The sequence below is a fragment of the Dendrobium catenatum genome, unplaced genomic scaffold (assembly GCF_001605985.2).
Source record: "Dendrobium catenatum unplaced genomic scaffold, ASM160598v2 original_scaffold_86555, whole genome shotgun sequence".
Classification (NCBI taxonomy): Eukaryota; Viridiplantae; Streptophyta; class Magnoliopsida; order Asparagales; family Orchidaceae; genus Dendrobium; species Dendrobium catenatum.
The window spans coordinates 238474-261665 of record NW_021404996.1 but is presented as its reverse complement, the minus strand read 5'-3'; the positions used below and the strand labels follow the sequence as shown (position 1 = coordinate 261665).

At 33.1% G+C, this 23192-nt stretch overlaps 1 protein-coding gene across 3 annotated transcripts; it reads right to left on the bottom strand.

Moving 5' to 3' along the window:
- Positions 1-6683: 6683 nt before the first annotated feature.
- LOC110116605 (E3 ubiquitin-protein ligase At3g02290) lies at positions 6684-20248 on the bottom strand. 3 transcript variants are annotated; one of them, XM_020850262.2, is made up of 5 exons: positions 20094-20248; positions 19299-19486; positions 12063-12456; positions 7978-8087; positions 6684-7141 (listed from the first exon to the last, which is right to left on the bottom strand). In XM_020850262.2, exons 2-5 carry the CDS (start codon positions 19416-19418, stop codon positions 7115-7117), a joined length of 651 nt encoding a protein of 216 aa, XP_020705921.1. In that variant the 5' UTR covers positions 19419-19486; positions 20094-20248; the 3' UTR covers positions 6684-7114. The 3 variants fall into 3 exon arrangements, with proteins under 3 accessions (XP_020705921.1, XP_020705924.1, XP_028547749.1); XM_020850265.2 differs by lacking the exon at positions 20094-20248 and adding an exon at positions 19763-19911; XM_028691916.1 differs by lacking the exons at positions 6684-7141; positions 7978-8087 and adding an exon at positions 8094-10805.
- Between the last annotated feature and the right edge of the window lie 2944 nt (positions 20249-23192).

Here is a 23192-nt window from a genome sequence, read left to right as displayed (position 1 = left end):
AAAACACCCGTTCCTCGCCTCTTGGAGAATTATTAGGTGTGGACACCGGAGGTAGGGATAGTCTGCACATCCACTTCTTAGAGTGAATTGTGCATTTTATTTATCTTTTATGTACGTTTTAATTACACTTTAATTATGCTTTAATTACACTTTAATTATGCTTTGACTATTCTTTTGTTGCACTTTTTTATTGTGTTTTATCTGCACTTTACCTATTTTTTTGGGTGAGTTTAGCTTAATGTTTCACGGATATATTAAATAAATAAAGTAAAAAATAATTCCAATTGAATATTCACATGTCTTAACTCCACGTGTCAATATTTTATTAGAATTCGGGCGTATCTCTACGTCTGGTTTTCGCACCTAATAATTTTCCCGTCTCTTGAGGGAGTTCAGACGACGGGGAATGAACTCATTGTTACATGAAAGGATGAAGAACTGCTTCGACGCTACGATGACTGTTGGATCGTTTACGTGGCGTTTCATCATCTTGAAAGCAGTTGATAAAATGGCGTGTATTTTAGTTTGTTCGTCGCTCAAGGTATCTATATAATTATTGGGATTTCTCATTTTAAGATTCCATAATACTAAAAAACAAAAGTCATGATCAATATATATATAAGGAGCTTGATTAAATTTTGATATACTTGACTGTGAAATAAACAAATATGAACAGCTATATGTTCAGCTTGTTTATGTTCATGACTAATATCAATTAAAGCTCGATAAGAAGCTCTTTAAGGAGCTTGATTAAATATTTACTTTGTATATTTTCATATAATTTTTAGTTTTATTAAAATAAATTATTTTTGTTATGTAAAAATTAATTATATTATTTTATGTTACACTATTTTAATATAATAAATTTGTTCATAAACAAGTTGTATTTATTCATGTTTGAAGTCTTCATGAACAAACTTATTTATAAGAAGAATCATTTTATGATCTTATTTATTCGTGAACATGCTTGTTTAGTAGATCGAAAACACTCTCATATATGTTCACAAACAAGCTCTAGGTGATTGCTTGTTAGTAGGCTTCATAAGGCTCGTTTATTTAAAACTCGATAAGCATACGCAAACTGAACATGAACCAAACACAATCCAAATATGAACATCAATTCTTTTAAATGAACCAAACTTGAACACAAATAAAACAGCTTGAATCGAGTTCAAACCAAGCTTGAACAAACTAATAATAAATAAACTCAAACATGAAAAAGCGCATACTCAGCTCGACTCGGTTTATTTGCAACTGTAGGTGTAAACCTACAACCAAGATAATACAAGATATTTTTTTTTCCTTATTCATGAAAAATTATTGCGTCCTCCCACCTGACGTAGAGATGCGTCCTCCCAGAGCTAAAATCGCACTAAAAAACGAGAAATACCAAGCAAATACCGAGCAATACCAAACAATAACGAGGAATATCATCATGTGAAGACCAATACCGAGCTATACCGAGCAATACAAAAAAATACTTAGTTTTTCCTAGAGAAAACTCGATATGTGCTCGGTATTGCTCGGTATTGCTCGGCATAACTCGGTATTGGTCTTCACATGATGATATTCCTCATTATTACCAAATAATACCTAGCAATATCGAGCAAAAAATGAGTTTTTTGGCGGTGGGAGGACGCATCTCTACGTCAGGTGGGAGGACGCAATAATTTTTCCTTATTCATTGACTCGAACTAGTAATCTCCCACAAACGTCTCATATTATGTGAAGGATCAAAGGTTTTACTAATATTTTTTATGTCAACACTAGATGGTCCTACATATATATATCAATATCATCGAATACATCTTAGCATGACTTACCCAATGATATTGGACATTTTTTTTACCAACACTACAAATGGCTAACATCTACTATGAAGACTACAAATTGACATGGTTAAACTTGACACCTCTATGAAAACTATGAATCGTTAGAATTTAAAAAAAAAAAAAAATTCAAAAGCACATTTTAAAGTATTCAATTTTAGCCCGTACTTCCCCATATCGCAGAATATGATTCTCAAATCTATTACAAGATGATTGATAAGCATAATTTTACTAACGATGTCATATATACGATATTTGACCATGTAACATAGAAGATTGTCAATAATTTGGATCATGGTGCATTAATATGTTGTGCCATTATTTTTGAATTTGAAAGGTATAAATTTGTAACAATAAATGTCGATTGAGGTTCTAAATGCAGTAAATCATTCATCTTGAAGGGTCATCTTGATTTAGTTATATATAGATAAGTTTTTCATGAAAGAGAACATTAAATTGGTAGATGCTATATTAAATGTCAACTCAAGGAGAAATTATCTTGTGCGGACACCGATGCGCTACGTCACCTGGTACACATTGGGTACACAGCCGTGATACACAACAAATGGGTGATTTGGCGGGCTGTAATTGGCCTCTGGATGGCGTCAATATCCGCATAGAATAATTTCACCAACTCAAGGAAATGTAAGGGGAGGACCTCTTTTGGATATGCCTTATTCAATTCTTTGAATTTGACTATATTTAATATTTTTTACATTTTTCATTGAAGTTAAAGAATGCCAACAAGAACATAGTATCTTTGTGTTCAAAGATAATGCTCAAAAGTACAAACATTTATAAAATTGAGAAGCCTGGATCTACCATGTTTTAGTTTAATGTTTTGCTAATTATCAAGATAATGACATACAATAGTCAGTTATAATATGTTATTTTCTAAAGTAATTTATATTCTATAACTTATATGAGAACATAATCAATAGGACATTCTTTTAGCTTTTCTTTGATAAAAAGGGCTCAAAAGATCTCAAGCCCAAGAAATGCTTTGAATAAAGTTTCACGAAGCTTGGGAGAATGGAGATAACATAAGAGTGTTGTAAACACCAAGGTTGTGAAAATCGGACCGGACAACGAACCGGACGAAGGAGAGGTTCACGGTTCGACCGGTCGAACCGGATGGCATAATAAATAATATTATTATTATAAAAAATAATAAAATTAACATAATAATGAAATATAATAACCATATACTTTAATATAAATTATTGTTAATTTATATTACATATTTAGATATAAACTATAAATATAAATTATATAAAAAACTCACAATAAAAATTAATTGTTTATAATATGTAAACACTCAATAAAATGGGAAGCCTTTTTAAATGAGCCAAATTATTATAATACACCTTAAGTTATTGAGTTTCAACATTAGAATAAGAGTTGTTTCCCCATAATATAATGGATTCTAAGGACCATGATCAATATATAGAGCCTATGAAGTAGTTGAATGAAGATATGTGATTTGTAACATAAAAAACAAATTAGGGGGGGTCTATTTGCAAGCAAAAAAAAAAAAGTAAAAAAAAAAAAAGAATGAAGATGTAGTTGGTGATATAGTGCCTTTGAACAAGATGAATTTCCTTATGTTCCATATATAATCATTGGATTTCATTTGTTCTTATAAATTCTACCTCCCATTGATACTTCTTTTACTAAAGAAATATTGGCATACATCTTCATGTCCTAATGATCCTTATTAATTTGCTAATTTTTCATTAGCTTTGATTGATATGATAACTAAAGCTTATTAATTTGAAACTAGTATGAACTATTAGCTTGAAGCTTTAAAAGTAGTGCAAAAGTTATGGTTGCTTTTGATTTTCCAATTAAAGTCATGACCAAGTTATGTTATGCATTGTTTTGGTTCTGGACGGTTTGATGCACAACCGATTTTTAAAAGGTGAATCGGACCAGCCTTCAGAACGGTTCACAGTTGAACCGGCCGACCGGTCCGATTTTCAAAACGTGGGTAAACACTCAATAAAATGGGAAGCCTTTTTAAATGAGCCAAATTATTATAATACACCTTAAGTTATTGAGTTTCAACATTAGAATAAGAGTTGTTTCCCCATAATATAATGGATTCTAAGGACCATGATCAATATATAGAGCCTATGAAGTAGTTGAATGAAGATATGTGATTTGTAACATAAAAAACAAATTAGGGGGGGTCTATTTGCAAGCAAAAAAAAAAGTAAAAAAAAAAAAAGAATGAAGATGTAGTTGGTGATATAGTGCCTTTGAACAAGATGAATTTCCTTATGTTCCATATTGGACTGGCCGGTTTTAAAAAATCAGGACAGGAACTGGCGATTCAAACCGGTTCTGGATGGTTTGATGCACACCTGGTTTTTAAGGGTGAATCGGACCAGCCTTCAGACCGGTTCACGGTTGAACCTTAATAATTTCATTTGTTCTTATAAATTCTACCTCCCATTGATACTTCTTTTACTAAAGAAATATTAGTAGTTGGTGATATAGTGCCTTTGAACCAGATGAATTTCCTTATGTTCCATATATAATCATTGGATTTCATTTGTTCTTATAAATTCTACCTCCCATTGATACTTCTTTTACTAAAGAAACATTAGCATACATCTTCATGTCCTAATGATCCTTATTAATTTGCTAATTTTTCATTAGCTTTGATTGATATGATAACTAAAGCTTATTAATTTGACACTAGTATGAACTATTAGCTTGAAGCTTTAAAAGTAGTGCAAAAAGTTATGGTATCTTTTGATTTTCCAATTAAAGTCTAGACCAAGTTATGCTATGCATTGTTTTGATCCTTGCTTTATATGTTTTGGTTTTCTTATTTAACACGACGAGTAGAAAATATTTAGGCTTCATTTGAGCAGCTTTCTTACTGCTTTCTACAGCAGCTTTTTTTATATCAAAAATTCTTAAAAGCAATGAAAAAAGCAGTGGTCAAAAGCTGTCCCAAACAAAGTATTAAATACGAGGGTACTTGTTGGATGATTTTTTATCTCTTTAATTTTCTATGCTTAACCTTAATTTTTGCATGATTTTTATTACAATTGGGAGTTTTTCATAAAGCTAATGTGAAGAAAATAAATTTTTTTTAGTTATAAAAAGCAACTTTCTAATGTAGAAATTTCTAAAAAGTTGTGAGAAAATAATAGTCAACAAAATTATAGTTGTGGCCTAAAAATTTTGAATAAAAGGAATATAGTGTAAAAACAAAGAAATATAGTTGAAATATTTTGGAGTTATTTTGATTAGTGTAAAATAAATGTAGATTATTTTTTTATTTGATTTGAAGTAAAATAAATGTAGGATAAAATTCAATAATTGTTGGCAATGGTGGCAAATCAACCAATGGGTAGAGCCGATGATGGCGACTGATGCGAGGTGGCGAGGAAGTCAATGACAAAAAATTTATAATTATTTAGAACTCGTCCGAATCTAACAATTTACAAACACCAAAATTAACATAGATGGTGAAATTCAAATATTTCTTTTACTTTAAACCAAACACTAATATTTTCAAAATCTTTGAATTTGAAATACTTTACACCAATTTTACATCAAATCAAATAGCCCTTAAATCCCAAATTTAGAAACTCCAAGGATAGATTGGGTTTAACTTTACATATGCAAGTTTCTTACGCACCGACCGAATAAAAAGAATTACATTTAATCTTAATAATTAGTATTAATTAATTAAAATAAATTTATGTTGTTAAAAACTTAATTTGATCAAATAAAACTTATTATTAACTAATCTATTGAATTATTAATTAGTAAGTAATTTGAATATTAATTTCAGCAAATTATTAATCTCAACTAATTCAAAAATCTCCAAACTTTATTAATTAAAATTATTAATATTCAATAATTTTATTTAGATACATATATTAACTAATATATATTATAATTATTGATCGAGTATTTAATTTAATCTTAATAATTAATATTAATTAATTATTCATTTATTATCTTACTTACTACTATTTTTATTTTTATTTAATCTATCCACTATTTTAGTGACCTTAGCGCTATTAGTAAAACTAAAATTAGAAAGGCTTTAAAGAAAATGAAGTGTGGAAAATTGTTGCCATCCGATGGGTCGCCTTAGATGATTTGGTCATGTAAAATTGTTGCCTTCCGATGACCCTGCTAGGAGAGTAGATTTATTAGATTTGGCCTATGTTAAGAAATGTAGAGGTAAACCTAAAAAGACATGAGAATTTGACTCTAAACAAGACACAATAGAGAAAAATGATTCATATAGATAACCCCACGTAGTAGGATAAAGGCTTGATGTTGTTGTTATTGTTGAATCTATCTAAATAGAAGTTATTATTTAATTAACTTAATAAATACTGGGTTGCTAAATTCTTAAGATAAGAAACTTACGCAGCAGAAGCAGAGGACAAAAACATCATATATTTATGAGAAATAAAAATAATAATAAACATAATACTATAATTTAGGCTTCATTTGGGATAGCTTTAGACAACTTTTTTTTTTTTTTGCTTTCAATAAATTTTTATACTAATAAACAGCTTTACAGAATAGTAAGAAAGCAATCTCAAACGAAGCCTTAACCTTAATCGCACTCTTCAAACATTATCCAGATTCTATGCTAATGCACAATTCAGCACACCTTACAATAATCAGGCTTCTCAATCCTTGATAATTAACAGAACAAAAGTGACAAACAAAGGTTCATAATGATATAAAATCACTACAAATGAATCTCTACTGATGATAAAGGAACAATAAATTAATCATAATCTGAAATTTTCAGTTTAATAAAGCCAGTAATCTGATCAATTCAGTATGAACACCAACCACACCAATCCATACTCAAGTCACAAAGATAAAAGATTAATCAAAATCGTATAGAAAATGATTGAAAAGAACCAGTAAACAAGTTCTGTACAATATTGTATCTCATTCCAAGTAATTCTGAACTCTCAGTAGGCTGAAAAAACTTGGAAAAAAAAAAGGCAAACTTAAAGAGGATCAGATTTCTGTACTAATGTGAAGGTTCTAAGCTACTCTATCACAAGCAGGCAAGCAGTAGATTTCAAATTTTGGAAGCAAAGATGTATTTCCAAGTAAACGTGGAGTTGATTGATCTTTGACCAATAATCTCTGTTTGATCAACTCTCCTTCACAGAATGCAACCAGGAAGAAAGGCTTTGCCAATCATGAACAGATGATTCTGCTTTTTATATTCGCAGAGCAGATTTTCTCCCAGGAAAGCAGGAAAGAACTGGATGACTATGATGTCATTGTGATTCAGTGAATACCATCACCTGCAATTGAGATGAAGCATGAAGGAATATGAGAAGGAAAATGTGTCAAGGAATAGCTTATCATCACTCATTTTCATATTGAGGTTTATTTTGATAAGCCTCTCTCATTAATAGGAGAAATTATTCTATGCGGAGACCGGACGGCTAGAACGGATTTGCTGCCCTTTAGCTGCACTTTTGCAAATACTCAGCAAAACGACAGCAAATATGCATACATAATCGCACTTTTGCTTCCATTTTGCTAAGTATTTGTAAAAGCGCAGCAAAAGTACAACAAATATCCTACTAATTAAATATTTACTGCCTTTTAGTTGTCCTTTTATTGTGCTTTTGTAAATATTCAGCAAAAAGATAGTAAAAGTGCAATTATAAATGCATATTTGCTACCCTTTTGTTAAGTACTTACAAAAAGGCAGCTAAAGCGTAATAAATCCGGACGGTTCTCAACGTCCGATTTCCGCACAGAATAATTTCTCCATTGATAGACTCGTATTCTTCTTAAATCTGTTAAGAAGACTTTCTAAATAGACAGAGAGAGATGAATAGTAGCGCATTAACATCTAGGATTTCAAAACTGATCAAGAGTAGAACAGTTTGAAAAAAAAAAATTTATGGAAAAAAAACCAGATAAAGCTCAATGAGGCCATGTCTTCATAGTACTATAGTAGTATCAGACTTCAATTTATCAGTATACATTGCCAGGCTCATCTATCTAACCCAAGCCCGGCACTATCGATTGCTTAAGTTGACAATATATTTTCAAATACAACAAATAGATAGATTGCTTGAACAAAAAATCTTTCGAACAATTGAATTCTGAAATAAAAGCCAGTTACCTTGCCACAAAATGGACATTTGTCGCTTCTCTCCATCCACTCATAAATGCAACTAAGGTGGAAATGATGAGAGCATAAAAGTGTTATTTTTGGATTTTCCACTGTGTAATCTGCAAAATGCATATGATATCAAGCAAGCAAAATCATGAAAGGACAATAAATACCAGAAAGAATAGCCACATTATATTATAATAAAACAAAAGGAACACTTGCCTATTTCATCAAACATTTGAGCTATTTCATAACTTAGAGAAAAATAGAAAAAAAATCTGCTTCACAAGAAAGATAAAAATGACCGGTCTCCATTAAACTTTTTTCTTTGCCAACTCAAATCCCTTGACTGAGTTATATGCACTTTTCTCCATTAATCTCTGAAGCCTACAAGCAATCATTTTACTAGGGAATTGATCATTCAAAAGGAAGTTGTTAAGGTAACAATTCAAGCTTTCTTAGTAAATGGACAGAGATCGAAGAGTCCATAAAGCAAATTACTAAAATGAGAAAAATAAGAATAAAATAGAACACCCAAGATGTATACAACATATATCTTAGGATAAAGAACAATAAGGACCATCATTGTAACATTTTCCCAACTATTTGAGAATGAATGCTTCTTCTCAATTATTTCTAGTTAGGTCTATATGAAATATCAGCTCTAATTTATGCCGGTCTTTAGGCACAAATTCTAGAATGTTACTTTAATCTATCCCTCTTTTCTCTCTTATTCCTTTCTCACATTATTCTATCTACCCTCATTATTTCCTTCGATGTAATGTTATAATTAAACTTATCCAAACAATTTGAATATATAAGCACTATAATTATAATTTTATAAAATTTATCTTTAAGTTTCCATGATATTCACTTTTTACGTACACTTCCAAGATACTACTATATTTTACCACTCAATTTTAACTTAAAAAATTATGTCCTCAACTATTTTCCTATTCTTTTCTATAATAAATTCAATAAACTTAAATTTAACACACATAAAAATCAATTTTTCTTCTAACATTCTTAATTAATAAATATTGATTTCCCATCTACTGAAGTTGCATATCATATACTCAATCATTATTCCACTAATCCTAAGCCCCTTCTCCTCAAAAAGTTCTCTATCATTCTAAATTCTAATTTACTTCTTGAATATCTTTTATAAACATGTCTATAACATATAAAAAAAAAAGGACAAGTTCAAGCAAAACCTTCACATGACCTTACTGTGGCCAAATCTTTAATGACGACACAATTATTTGTGCTGCAAGTCATTGCTCCATCAAAGTAACTAAAGTATGTCTTCATTGTCACAATAAAGTAAAGCTGCTCCTACCATCATTTCATAAGAGGTATCCACTATTAATCCTCCATAATGTATTATTAAGATTTAAACATTTTTATAGATATGATAATATGAGATGGACTTTATGAAATAATTATAAACTAAATAAATAAATAGAAAAATAAAATACTAGTTCAAGTTACTATTTAAAAAAGAACAGCTACAAGTTGACTGCACTAATCGTACAAGTGAAAAATTTCTTTACCAGGGGATAGATTTAAACAACCACCTCTAGTAGGCATGACATAGTTAGAGATAGGAGGGTCATTTCTATTAATAAAAATTATTTAGGAGGCTTTTGTCTCTTATTTTCTTAGGAGGGCTAGTTTAGTAATTAGGTGGCATAGAAGTTGATAGGTGTTTTCCAACAAATATCCAAGCCTTACGTTAGGGAGAGATTATTATGTGCAAAGTCCAGACCTAGAGAGCCGTTTGATTTTGTGATTGTGAACAGTAAAAGCAGAGTGGTGAACAGTAGTAACTACAGTTTTATTGTTCACAATCACACAACCGAAAGTTTCTTCGGGTCTGGACTTTGCACAAAATAGTATCTCTACGTTAGGGGGAGGAACTTCTTAAGAGAGATATTTCAGATTTTATCCAGACTCCAGAGACTTGGGAATTATTTCCTTTTGGGGTGGATTTGCCAAAACTTGGTGAGGCGGAAGATAAGGTAAATCACACGGAGTCCAAGATTTTGTGGAGATGGGTTTTACCTAGAGGCCACTAGGATCAGGAAACAGACCTACTTTCTCCAGCCATTTCCGTTTTTAGGGTTGCCATGCGTCCATCAAGCAGTTTCCAAACCGGGAAGCAGGTCGTAGCAGCACTTTCTATGACTCCATGGGATTGGACATGATTCAATCAGGGAAATCCTGAAGAGCCTTTGAAGGGCTGCAGTTTTCTCATCAAGAACCTATTCTTCTCAGGTTTTCTGTTTTCAATTCTTGTTTAAAAAAAAAAAAATCAAATACTTACTGATGTTTATGCTCTTTGTTTCTTGCAGGCAACCGCTGGATTTCCAACTGTACAATCAGCAAGAAACGGCAGGAATTTGTTCAGATTTCCAGCCAAATCCAGTCTAAGGAAGGTAAATAGAGAAACAATTTGTGAGAATTGGAGAATTGCCAATGGTTGTTGCCAAGTGAAACTGAGAACCAGATTGCTATGAATCAATTGGAGCAGATTATCATCATCTTGATTCAAGAACACCATCTATGTCAGGTTTTCTGTTCTCCAACTAGTCAAAATATTTTATAATTCCTGTTTCTTGAATGGTCCTCTACCTATTTGTGTTTGGAAAATTTGGGAAGTAGCCTGTATGAATTTCCAGCTTCCTTTCAAGTGCACCAGGAGGCCAGCCAGGAGATAACCATGTGGGACATTCTTCCACCTACCTTGTGGAGTGTTGTGGTCGTCATCCAATCAAGGAAGGACATAAAATGCTTCCATTTTCAGAAAGCAACAGTAACTGCTTTCCAATTGAAATCTGAAACATAAAGGAACAGAAGCTGAATGCATAGAAAAGTTTTTTTGGGTCTAGTTTGATTGCTGCTATTACTATTAGTTGGCTCCTTTCTTTTCCTACAATCGGTATCAAGGAAATTGTAATCAACAACACTGAGCTTTGGCTCTATGCGAGTATAACCTAATAAATGGTGGAAACAAAAATGAGGTGTTTTTATCATGATATCACCGAATAATCCTCAACATTACCATCAACTGGAAAGGAGGACACTTGCAAAAAGGAAAATGGATATGAGAATACCTGATAGGAAACACTTGAAGATTTCAAGTAAATCCTATCAAGAGAGCAAAAACAGTGAGAAATCTCCACAATTCCAATAGAAAACCAATGAACAATAATTTTATTGCAAGAAAACAAACTACATGAAAAAATAAAAAGATACAATTGATACATATAAACTATTACTATTGGAAGGATCGATCTCTCCCAAATCTCTAGACGCCACTAGAGCCCAAAGAAACTAAGAAATCTCAAATTTTAGCCAAATTCAAGATGCCCTAACCCTAGGAAAACAAACTATTTAATGCATATAATTCAAAAGGAAATATCTAAACAGTTCCTACATTCAAATTTCCCTCCTAATCCCTCAAAAAACCTTCCAAAATAGCTCCCTTGGATCACGCGGCATCTGCGGCATGTACAAGAGGCGGAACCTCCGCCTATGCTTCGTCCGTAAGCCGGTCCCGCATAGACCGGCTGGACCGGTCTAACAGTACCCTCCGGTAAATCAATAAATTTAAAATAATTAAGTAGGAAATTTTCATCTCAAAACTAAAATAAGAACTCATGATTACAAGGCCCCATCTCTTAATCCAATTAAATTCCCTTCCGAATCTAATCAAACAACTTCAGGATATTTTCTTAAAAAGATACAGCAGTCCAATACCATTTCCTCCAATGTATCCAGCATCCAGCAGAAATAACAATAGAACAGCATTATGTACTAAGTGCAAGTTATTTCCATCAAAAATATTTCTTACTCATAACTAAGAAAGAAGATGTTTTGATACTGAATTTGTTTCTCGAATCTTACAGTCAACTGTATTTTTAGAATATCAGATTTAGGCTTTGTTTGGGATAGCTTTCTTATTGCTTCTTAAAGCAGCTTTTTAGTACAAAAAAAAAATTCATATTAAAAAGCTGCTTTAAAAAGCAGAAAGAAAATCGTCCCAAACGAAGCCTTAGCGGAAATGCGGGAAAGTTAATTTCTCATCATACCTTCAAGGCAGGTAGGGCAGACATCTTCATCTTCAACCTGATGGAAAACATAAGCAAAACCAGTTTTTGTTTGCTTTGATGGCTGCTCCACCGAAGAATCAGAGAGGATTTTCTTTGAATCCCCATCAAAGACTGGTTTTTTTAACTCTTCCGTAGCACCATCAGCATCACTGCTTCTCCCAAATTCAGATGGTTCATGGCAAGGGAATGAGAGCTTACCTAGCATTGATGGAGTTGTTTGAGATTGGGGATCGTCATATGGTAAAGGACGGGGAGGAGGGCGAAATGTATCAGATATTGAATTGTCATCAGAAGGAGAAGGAACCACAACTGCTCTTCCCTGATGGGATGAAGAAACAGGACGAACATGCCCTCTTTGGAAAAGAATATTGTACTGCGGGGAAGCACATATATATTTCAGTGTGCATCCTCGCTAAATTACAGACCAAAATGCATTCTCAAATTATAACATTCAATCAATTCATTTAAAGTTTAATCATCAAGGAAAAAAATACCTTAGCATGACTACTTATCAAGATAATAATGTACTAGCAATAATTTTTGCAATGTTGTCAACTTTATAAAGATCCAATTCAAACTTCTATCAAGCTACATTACAGATAGTAGATAAATCACATTAAAATAACCTACAAAAGTTGATGCATAACAAATAATACTAAAAAATAAAAGTCTAGCTCCTCCCAATATCATATTGCACTCATCTCTCTCAGTCTCACTAGCTGCAACCCTCCCACCATCATAAATCCATTACCTTTGTTGTTAATATATGTCATTTAACGAGCTCGCGAGTAGAGCTTATCGAGCCTCGAGCTCGAGTTCGAGCTTGATAAGACTTGACTCGTTGGCTCGCGAGCTTACTCGATTAAGTAAATATTTATGAATAAGAACTAATCTCATTTATAATTTAAAATTAAATTCACTTATTTAATTAAGTATTCGTATTTTAAAACTTTAAAAATTGTTATTTTCAAAAAACATTACTACAGCATTAAATAATTGTAGCTGCACATCTCCCAAAATATTTTTTTTTTATAAAAAAAAGAGCTTTTCCATTAATGCTACAGTAAAGCTACCTCACTTCCATTACTGTCACTTACAAAAAAGTAAAAAAAAAAATTGTTTCTTCTTCCGTCGCACCCGTGGGGATTTCACCGGTTGTGCTTACCCAGTGCTTCCACGAGCTCGAGCCGAGGAGTTAAAGGACGAGTCAAGTTTGAGTTCATTTTTTAGGCTCGATTCGAGCTCAAGTTCTAGTTGGATTTCTAATTGACGAGCTGAGTTAAATAACGCCACTACTCGACTCGACTCGTTTATACTCCTAATTCAAAATATTAAGACTAATTTCAAGATTGGATATCACAATTTTGTATTTGGTTGCAAGTAAAAATGCAATCTCAATATCACTATAAAATACCTAGGGCATGCCCCAAGAAGCATTTCCTGAGGTAGAGGGTAGGTGGAAAATGACGGTGTCAACTGTAGAGTGGTTGGTGAGAATGAGTGTTAATAGAGCAAAGGAAGGGTGTCTTTACTGCGGCTTCTCCCAAGCGATGCCTTTTGTAGAGCGAAGGAATCACAAGTGATGCTTTTTGCTCAATGTATTTCTATTTCGTCCAATTTTGATGAAGTTGAATACATCGACACTGAATTCAATGTGAGATTTGGAATTCCTCAAACATTAATTTGTATTTGTTTTTCCACTAGCCAAATACCCAAAATTTTAAAATCCCTACATTTAGAATGCACTACACAATCAAAACCCCTCCTGCCAAATAGCCCTTTAGTTACTAGTAACATAAGCATTTTCAAATAACATGTAGGGGTTTGGGGTTTGGTAATTGAGAGCAATTGCTTAAATTAAATTAAACAATAAAAGAAAATACAAAGAGGATAGGCCAAAGGATCAAAACCATTTCAACCTACGAGGCTACACAAAATAGAAAAGTAACTACTAAGAACAAAATAGGTATAAAATCAATGAGATTAGAAAACTGACGAAAAGGAAGAACAAAATGTGGGAGCACCGAATAAGACAGCCCCCGAGTCAAAAAACTTAGAAAAAATTTAATTGCAATTGGAAGAGTGAGGTGAATGTCAAGAGACTAACAAATAGACATAACTAAGGAAACACAAGGCAACCCAAAGTACATCCAAGAGATAAGATCAAAAGGTTACTACTAATCATCGTAGTCAAAGCTCGATAATAAAGAGCCAAAAACTTGAGTTAGGAAGAGTTTATATCCCGTTATTAGTGTTTGTCATTATAATTAACCCAACATATTTCAATTTTTAAAAATTGTTGGTTCTTAAGTTTCTTGTTTTCACATTATATAGATTTTGACTGACATTGATATGGATTCTAAAATATCCTAAGATGTCATATTTATAAAAGTGAATATTTTGCAATATAATGTCAACAATGTTTTCTTCTCTTTTTTTCTTTCTCTCTACCTTTCTTCCTCTTAATTTATTATAGATAAAAAACTTGAGTAGGCACTTAATCTAATTTAAAGATATGTTGCTTCTAACATTGGAAATAGGGGTGTAAGCGAGTCAAGCCGGCTCGAACTCAGCTCGACAACGAGCTCACGAGCCAAGCTTATAGAGCCGCGAGCTTGGGCTTAAACTCAAGCTCTTAAGCTCGTGTATTAAACTAGCTCGAGTTCGTGCCTGATGAGACTCGGCTCGCGAGCTCGCAAGCCAGCTCGTATGATATATTATTCAATTTTTTTTATTATTAGTATTATTATTTTTTAAAAGTATGTCTTTATTAACACTACCTGTAAAGAATTTTCCCAAAAAAAAAAAAAAAAAAAAAAAAACTTAACCTATACAGCTATGAAGTTCTGTTTTAGAAAAATATAAAACTGTAAAGCAATTAATAAAAACTACAGCTTTTTCTTAAAAAGAGTGCAAGAATCCTCGGCCCTCCCATCTGCACCACGTGTATTCTTCTTGTTGCAGCATATCATCTCCGGCGGCGGTCAAGTCCCTATGGTCAAAAGCTAGCATGCGAACCCACCTCTGTAACCACGAGCCGAGCTCGTGTTCACATTTTGAGCTTGACACGAGCTCGAGCTCAGATTTGAGCTTGGGATTTGGCCGACGAGTCAAGCTCAAGTAAGGTATGACTCGAACTCGGCTCAACTTGTTTACACCCTAATTGGAGATCTTCCTGTATCTTGTTGTTACGATTGGCTTCTCCAATCACAGTAGCTGTTGTGAATCCATAGGCATTTAGGAGATCAATTGAAGTTGTTAATCTCCTGCAGCTATCCAGAAAAGCAAAGATGTTGAATGAATATGTTATCTAGAACTTCAAATTTGAGGAAAAAAGCCAAACGGGCTAAAGGAAGAAGATTAGAGGTGAGTTGTTTATTTAAGAACCTAAATCTTGGAAAAGAATAAGGCTAATTTAAATGGAGAAACCCTGATTTTAGTAAGGGTCTCAATCATGGATTGCTCAATGTTATGCTTGACCCATCTCTTGATATTACAACTGAGATCAGAGCACCAAAAAAGATATAAAATAAAGATGACATAGAGAAGATTGAAGATCAAGAACTTTACAAGGCAAAATGGATTCAGTCTTTACAGAAGATGGTGTTGCTTGTGCATTTTTGATGCAGCATTGCCAGCAGAAGTATTGCAAAACGTGGATGTAAATAACTTATTGGATCTTGCTAACAGGGCTCACCCTATAATCCTCTTGAGTCTTCTAGATAAAGTTCCAAGGAAGATTGTTGAGGAGTTGAGAATTAGTGTTTAGAGTATGTTTGAATCCACTTACTTCAAGAGGTCCCTTATAAATTGGATATAACTCAAGAAGTAGTTATAGAGCTTGTAAATGGATGAATCTAAATCATCAAAATAAGTATTTGAACAACTAAGACAATCATGATGGATCTTAAAAATATTGAAGCTAAAATTAAGGGTGATGATCTTGTCATAATCTTTTTGGGTGTTGGCCAAAAAGGTGTGAATATTTTGTAGATAATATGCTATATAATATAACCACTCATTTTAAGGAAAAAGTAAAATCAACCCTAAATTTCAAGGAATTAAAAAAAGAGTGGAGAATCAAATCATGAAAATATTGGTGATAACCTTATGATGCAACCCTAAAAAACAACCTTGGTTCTAGGACTACAAATTACAAACACCTTCCTTTCAATATAACATAAACAAACACAACAATAAAGCAGGATACAACAACACCTTACAACTTATAAAAGTTTCGAGAAGAATGATACAGGTAGAATGAAAACCGTGAAAAGAAGAATTAGATAGAAGTCCATGACAAATTAGTAGAGGGAAGGTAGAAGATGATAGCTCGTGAGCTAAAAACCTGCAGGTTTCACATTCCAAAAATTCATCACAAATCTCTCTCCTAAAACTCTTTTTCACAAAGGAATTCAACCCCAATTTAGAGGAGAAAGAAGAGGGAAGGACATTTATTATCCACATAAATGTGCCACCAAAACAACCACTAAAACCCCTCCAAATCAACCCATACATGCACAGGGATTAACAAGGGGAAGAAACCGAGCAGCCAACAGCAGTGAAATAAAAAAAACAGCAAGGAAAATGAGTATCCAGCAACAGTGAAACCAAAACAGCAAGAAAACCAAAATCCAACAGAAAAACAGTGAGCCAGCAGGGAAAGCCGAAGGGTTAACAGGAAACCAAGGAGCTAATAGCAAGAAACGAACAGCCATAAGAGAAATAAAGCTAGAAACACAAGTGAAAAATAAAGAAAATAAAGAAAATATAAAATAGCTCGCCTTGACTAAATCACCTTATGGTTGGTAGAAGAATGGAGAAATGTGATTTCAGCACAAATTTAAAAAACAAATGCATAATTCACCATAAGAAAGGTCACTTCAAGAATATATGCTCAATAAGGAAGATGAAGACACCTAAAAAAAGAAAAAAATTATTAGAACAAATTGTAGTTACTAAGGAGGGATATGTGTTGTAGTTTTGTCCATTATAGAATCCAATTCTCTAGCAAGGATTGGATTCTTGATTACGGTTTTCCTTCCACATGTGCCTAAATAAATCTTGGTTTGAGCTATTACAAGATTTAGATAGTGGCATCGTGATATGCTTTGAAACCACACAACTTGCAAGACCATAGAGATTAGCAAGATAAGATTAATTTCATTAAGAATTCTAAACATATATGATTATGCATAAAGAGTGATGGTAGGAACTCAAGAATATACAAGAGCTCATTTGTTTTAATGAACAGAATTTGAAGAACAATCGTCGAATGATCAATTAATGTAATTATTAACTCAGAAAATGCAACCCAATTATTGCATAAAAACTTGGCCGCATAAATCAAAAAAGGGCTTTAGGAGATTAAAAGAAAAGGTTTTTTATGTAGTGACAAGATTGAGAATCATGGATTTTTGTGAAAATTGTGGTACAGCGAAGGCAAATATACCCAAATTTAGATTTTTCATACACTTTACAAATGGAGTTCTTGACGACATTCATTTAGATTTGTGGGAACCTTCTTGTGCAGAGCTCAGTTCAAATATCAGAAGTTAAGAGAATGCTTCAAGTTAAGTTTGAACTAGACAACATGGGTCATAAAAAGAAAAGTTTCGGCATGGAGATAAAGAGAAACAATTTTTTAAAGAACTATATATATACCAAAATTCACACTTGAAAAGGATGCTAAAGAGATTTGAAATGCAATATTCAAAAGTTATTCTAGCACTATCTGCTCCACATATAAGCTAGTCAAGGATAATTCATCGTCAAATGATGATGATAGGATGTTTGTAGATGGATACAAAAACATAGTTGGAACCATTATGCATGCGATGATTTGCAACAGACATTATTGGCCCAAACTCCAGTAGCTAGGGCCTAGGAGAATAAAGGGCACAATAGAAAGTTCCTAATAAGAAGGTTGAGTTCATTAGGCTAAAAGAGAAAGGAAAATCAAAGAAAATATGACAAGTGATGAAACCATAATGATCCTTTTAATGAGAGTGTTAATGGTTTTGAGTTTACGGCTATTCAACCATAAATACATAATCGAGTGACATACTTATATCAAACCCAATTTTCCCATCATAAATCCAAAATATGTGAGTAGAATGAACTTAGGAATTTTTTAAGTTGGGCGTTGGTTTCTTATCCTAGAATAGATAATCATTCTAGTATCATAGTTTATGCAAACCATAATTCTATATATACGCAAGGAGGGGGGAAGGTAGGCATGAGCAACGTGGCCAAAAAACTTCAATAGGATCTTATCATACAAAATGAAATTATAAAATAAGAAAAATGAGTTATCATTCTCAATAAAGATAGTGAGTGCATATTTGATCTTGTTAGCAATAATAAAACATTTCTTCCACAAGTACGAAGAATCAAGGGGAGGATTGATCAAAATATCATTATAACTAAATTTCCACCAGCTGCTGGAAGTGCTTTTTATAGCATAACAATTCAAAATTAGTCTAACCTGGAAGTGCTTTTTATAGCATAACAATTCAAAATTAGTCTAGCATCGCAGGTGTTGTTAGTACTTACAACATTTCTAGACTCTAGAGCATTGGTCTGATGAGGGAGGTAGGCACCAGTAAGGTGCCCAAATAACTTCCTTAGGCTCTTACCATGCACCCGAAAATCATTAAATAAGGAGAATGAGTTATCATTAACAATGAAGATAGTGACTGGAAATGATATTATTAGCAATAATAAAGAGTTACTTCCACAAGTAAGAAGAATGAGGGGAGGCGGAGGTTTGAGCCAAATGTTAAATTTCCACTAACAGTTGAAAATGCTTTCACAATGTAACAAGTTCCAAATTAGTCTAGCTTTGCAAGTATGATTCAAGATGAATGAGCAAATTTCAAGTCCCTATTTGCATTTAGGATCGAAGGTGGTCTCATTGTTACTATCATAAAGAAATATGAAGTAGAGCCTATCAATCTCTTGATGATATACTTGAGAATACAGAGAGATTTAACACAATAGACAAACATATTCCATATGAAATTTTTGATAATTTGAAGTATACCAACAAATGATAGCAACCTAGCTTTCCAACTAGCAAAAAGAGTCAACATTTCATCTATAAGGCCTCGATAATCTCCCAGCCTTCAAGGAGATAAGGATAAAGGAGAGCCATTTATTTTCCCTCATATTTCATCCTAGAATTAAGCAAACTTGCATTTACATGTAACATACCGCCATCAAAAACTGAAAGCAATGAGAGGATGTTCCGTTTCCAGACATAAATTCCGCAGATCCTGCACGTTCTTGTTCCTCATCATCCGAAGAATGAAAACAGCTGCACAAACCGCCCATAACCCTTGCTCTGTTCCCTTCATCAACCAATCCCTTCAGCAACTATCTACTAATGCAGCAGCTTAAAACTGATAAAAACACAGAACAACCGTTATAAAAAGCGTGAATTTATCCGTTTAGCATAGAGAAACTTTCAAAAACCATATAATCTTATTGCTAAATAAGAACAGAAAGCAATCATTTAGAGAAAAAACAAGACCCATACAATTCTGCCAGTCACGCAAAAGTTAAGGAGAGACCTTAAGAAAAGTCAGAAAAATACTCCAATTCCAATCAAAATGCTTCGGGCCAAAAAAAACGAGAAAATACCCAAATAAATCCAAAACAAAATAAGAAAAATATACATCTAGTCCTTGAAGATCTGTTCTTTTCACGAACAGGTAGACATTGCGAATCGAAAAAACAAAATAAAGAGGAAAAATCACTATTGCGCATCAACAGGAAAGTATAGCCCATCCATAACGCAAACACCACTGCTTTCTCCCTTCTTTGTTTGGATTGACGGAAAGCGGAAATTATCAACGAAATTTCATCAATTTATTAGTAGATTATGCATTTACCACCACTGATTAAAGCTTTTCAACCTCTTTTTACATTTCCTTCTCACAAAGTCCTAGCAACTAAACACAGAGGGTTTAAGAACAAGTGGAGTAGGTGAGAGAAGCGAGAGATTACCTAACAATTGCCATGGGAGACTGTAATTCCGATCGATAAGCTTTGCAAGATGAAATTTTTTTTCGAATCCGATCGGATTCGGTCGATAATTTCTGAAAAAGAGCGCGTATTTATGGTAATTGAAGGAAAGAAAAAATATCCTTTTTTAATGGGTTATAAAGCGACGCCGCCCCGTTATTCACACGCAATGATTATGCTGTTTCTATGAATGGTCCTGCTATGGGGATTTAATCGAACGGCTGATATTTGACATTGGGAGAATTTTAGGGTAAAGATATCATGTGGGGAGAGTTTCTTATGACTCGGAAGGACCGGCCTTTTTGTTCTTTTTTGAATTTTTGGATATTTGTAGCTTTTTTTATTTTAAGTATGGAAATATAAATTTAAAGTATAAATATTTTTTTTTTCCAAAAAAAAAAAGCAGTTAATAATTTTAATTAGAATTTGTAAAATTTATTAGCTAAGGAAGGGTATTTCCAACCGAACCAAACGTCATTTGTGATTGTCTAAAATATTTTTACGGTTGTCGTGAATCTCCACCTGACTGCCAAACAGAAATGTATTTTGTATTTTCTTTGTGTTGTGAGAAGTGTGACCTCAATATTGAGGTCGCATTGTTCAAAATGAAAAATTTTCATTCGGTTGGACTCTCCCTGCTACTGTAAATTAGATAATGACGTTCATTTGGAGATGACCTAAGATTAAGGGTAAATGGGAAGCGGTTTGGATGGACGACCATTGTTGAATTCCTTAATCGTGGATCGTTCGCAAGATATGTGGAGGTCATAATGGTGTTTGAATTCCCTGATCTTGGGTTTGTTGGATTTGTCTCTTCGAGCCGCTCGATTCGATTATAGATGTCACGTTTGAAAATCATTTGGTAATCCAAATTGTGGTTTGAACCTTCCAATGACGCTCCGGAGCCTTGATTTGGACTCATTTGGGCTCAGATTGAGTCGAATTTGGTGTCGTTGGGTTCGTATTCACGAGACGTTCAGTTCGACTGTAAGTTTTCTGAAATCAGAGTTCAGATGATCCCAATTTTAAGTTTGAAAGTTTTCAATTTGATTTTGCCTCAAGATTCATATCCGATCATAAAAATGTTTTTGATGATGTATACATCATATATAAATGATGCAATATTTTCATATTTATAAAAGTTAAATATTTTTTACAAATACTTGATGTGATAGATTATGTATAAGAGAAATTCAATATATAAAAGCTAAAATAAATTTTACCCTTTTTTTTTCTCTCATCCTATATAGATTTAGACAAACATCTCCTACATTATTTTATTTGTGTGAATATCCTTTAACAAAACCTTTTGTCATGTACTCTATAGTATATGTAATTTTATTATTGATGGGATTAATATACTCCTAAAAATTTGTAAATCCATAATTATCCATGTTTTACATATTCTCATTTGTTCATGCATGAACACTATAGTGACCAATCATCTTGATAAGCTCCACATTAGTTTCTATCAAAGTTGCAAATAAGCTTAAGGTACAAAATCGCACTACTAAGATCTTGGTGCTATCGGGGCAAAGCTCAACATGAAGAGATCGAGATGGGACAAATGTTACAATTGATAAGCAAGCGACCATATTATAAGCGGTAGCCTGTATGAGGACGTTCGTGACATGTGAAAATTAAGGCTAGTTCCGCCCTGAACGTGGTTTGACAATGGACTATTGACTATTGTCGCTCAACTACAATGCAGTCTCTCGACTACTGTCACATAATTATCCTCAAATTCAACAAAGTTGACAAAATCAATCGACTATAAGGCCAAGACAAGTCCAAATGACAATGAACAAAGTTGACTAAGGTTTTGTTTGAGACAGCTTTCTAATTATTTTTTAGGACACAAATTTTTTGTTCAAAAAGTTTTATGCTAAAAAGCTGCTTTAAAAAACAGCAAGAAGGTCAAAAGAACTCTAAGCTCCCTTTAACAAACACATCAGACCAAACCGAAAGCAATAATTAAATAAATCTTATGATTATTACCTACTAATCCCCTTAGTTAAATAATTAAAAAATGATTATTACCGACTAATTACTTAATAATCACAGAAAGAGTACTTGCTACGTTAGAAAGCAGGAAAAGGGCTGAAAGCTCTCCCAAACGGGGCCAAGCTGGCTAAGATCCACTGCATCTCAATAAGCACTTAAGAGAAAGTTGGAGAAGTGATATCCCCACCGCTCCCACCATTCATCAAAGTAAGTGGAGAATTTTATATTGATAGATCGGCGTTTGTCTACTAACTAAAAACCTTTATTAATAAACCTCCATAGCTAAATCATTCGGATATGTGAATATATATAATGTGTATATATTTATACACAGTATATGTCAAATCAGTGAAGACACTGTACGTATACACACATTGTGTTCACTTACAGTCCGGACAGTTCTTCTAGTTCGGATGCCGCACATGATAATTTCTCATTGAAATGTAACATGGCTCGTCTTGATTTGTTGGCTGAGAACTTTGACTATCAGCTAAGATCGAGATTTTGGATTTGAATTTTACGTAAGTAATGTGCATGTCTATTTGACTTAATTGGCATAAATGCCCCCAAAATAAATAAATAAGGGATGTAAGGGATCAGAACTGGCATAAGAGCCAGCTTGAACTCGACTTGTTGGCGAGCTCACGAGTCGAGTTTATCAAATTTATAATAAATATTTTTAAGTATTTCTCGAGTCAAGCTCAAGCCTTCCTAACAAGGTCATGTAATAGAGCTGAGCTCGAGCCTAATAATGTTCACATGAGTCTCATTCAAACTCAATAAATGAGCTCGAGTTGAGCTATATAAGAACTAAAGAAGGTTAGCTTCATTCGAAAAATATTCAACTTGATTGGGCTCATTAACAGTGGTGGTGATCAGTAGTGGTGGTGATGATCCGTGTCCAACATGATACTGCATGATTCTGATATTTTTTTTAATACTTAAATTACTTAAAATAATTTTATTTTTTAAAATAATAAAAAAATAAATTTGATAAATATGTTAAAAAATAAAATAAAATAATCCCAAAAAGATATTAATGTTCTTTGTCCTTGTTTTTTTTTTTTTTTTTTTCTG

Excerpts from the sequence above, each read along its gene's own strand:
- LOC110116605 (XM_020850262.2), bottom strand. The coding sequence starts at position 19,418 with ATGGGCGGTTTGTGCAGCTGTTTTCATTCTTCGGATGATGAGGAACAA. Across the intron at positions 12,457-19,298 it reads GCTTTCAGTTTTTGATGGCG|TACAATATTCTTTTCCAAAG; the intron begins GTATGTTACATG and ends GCTTCCCCGCAG. Across the intron at positions 7,142-7,977 it reads AATGTCCATTTTGTGGCAAG|GTGATGGTATTCACTGAATC; the intron begins GTAACTGGCTTT and ends TCTCAATTGCAG.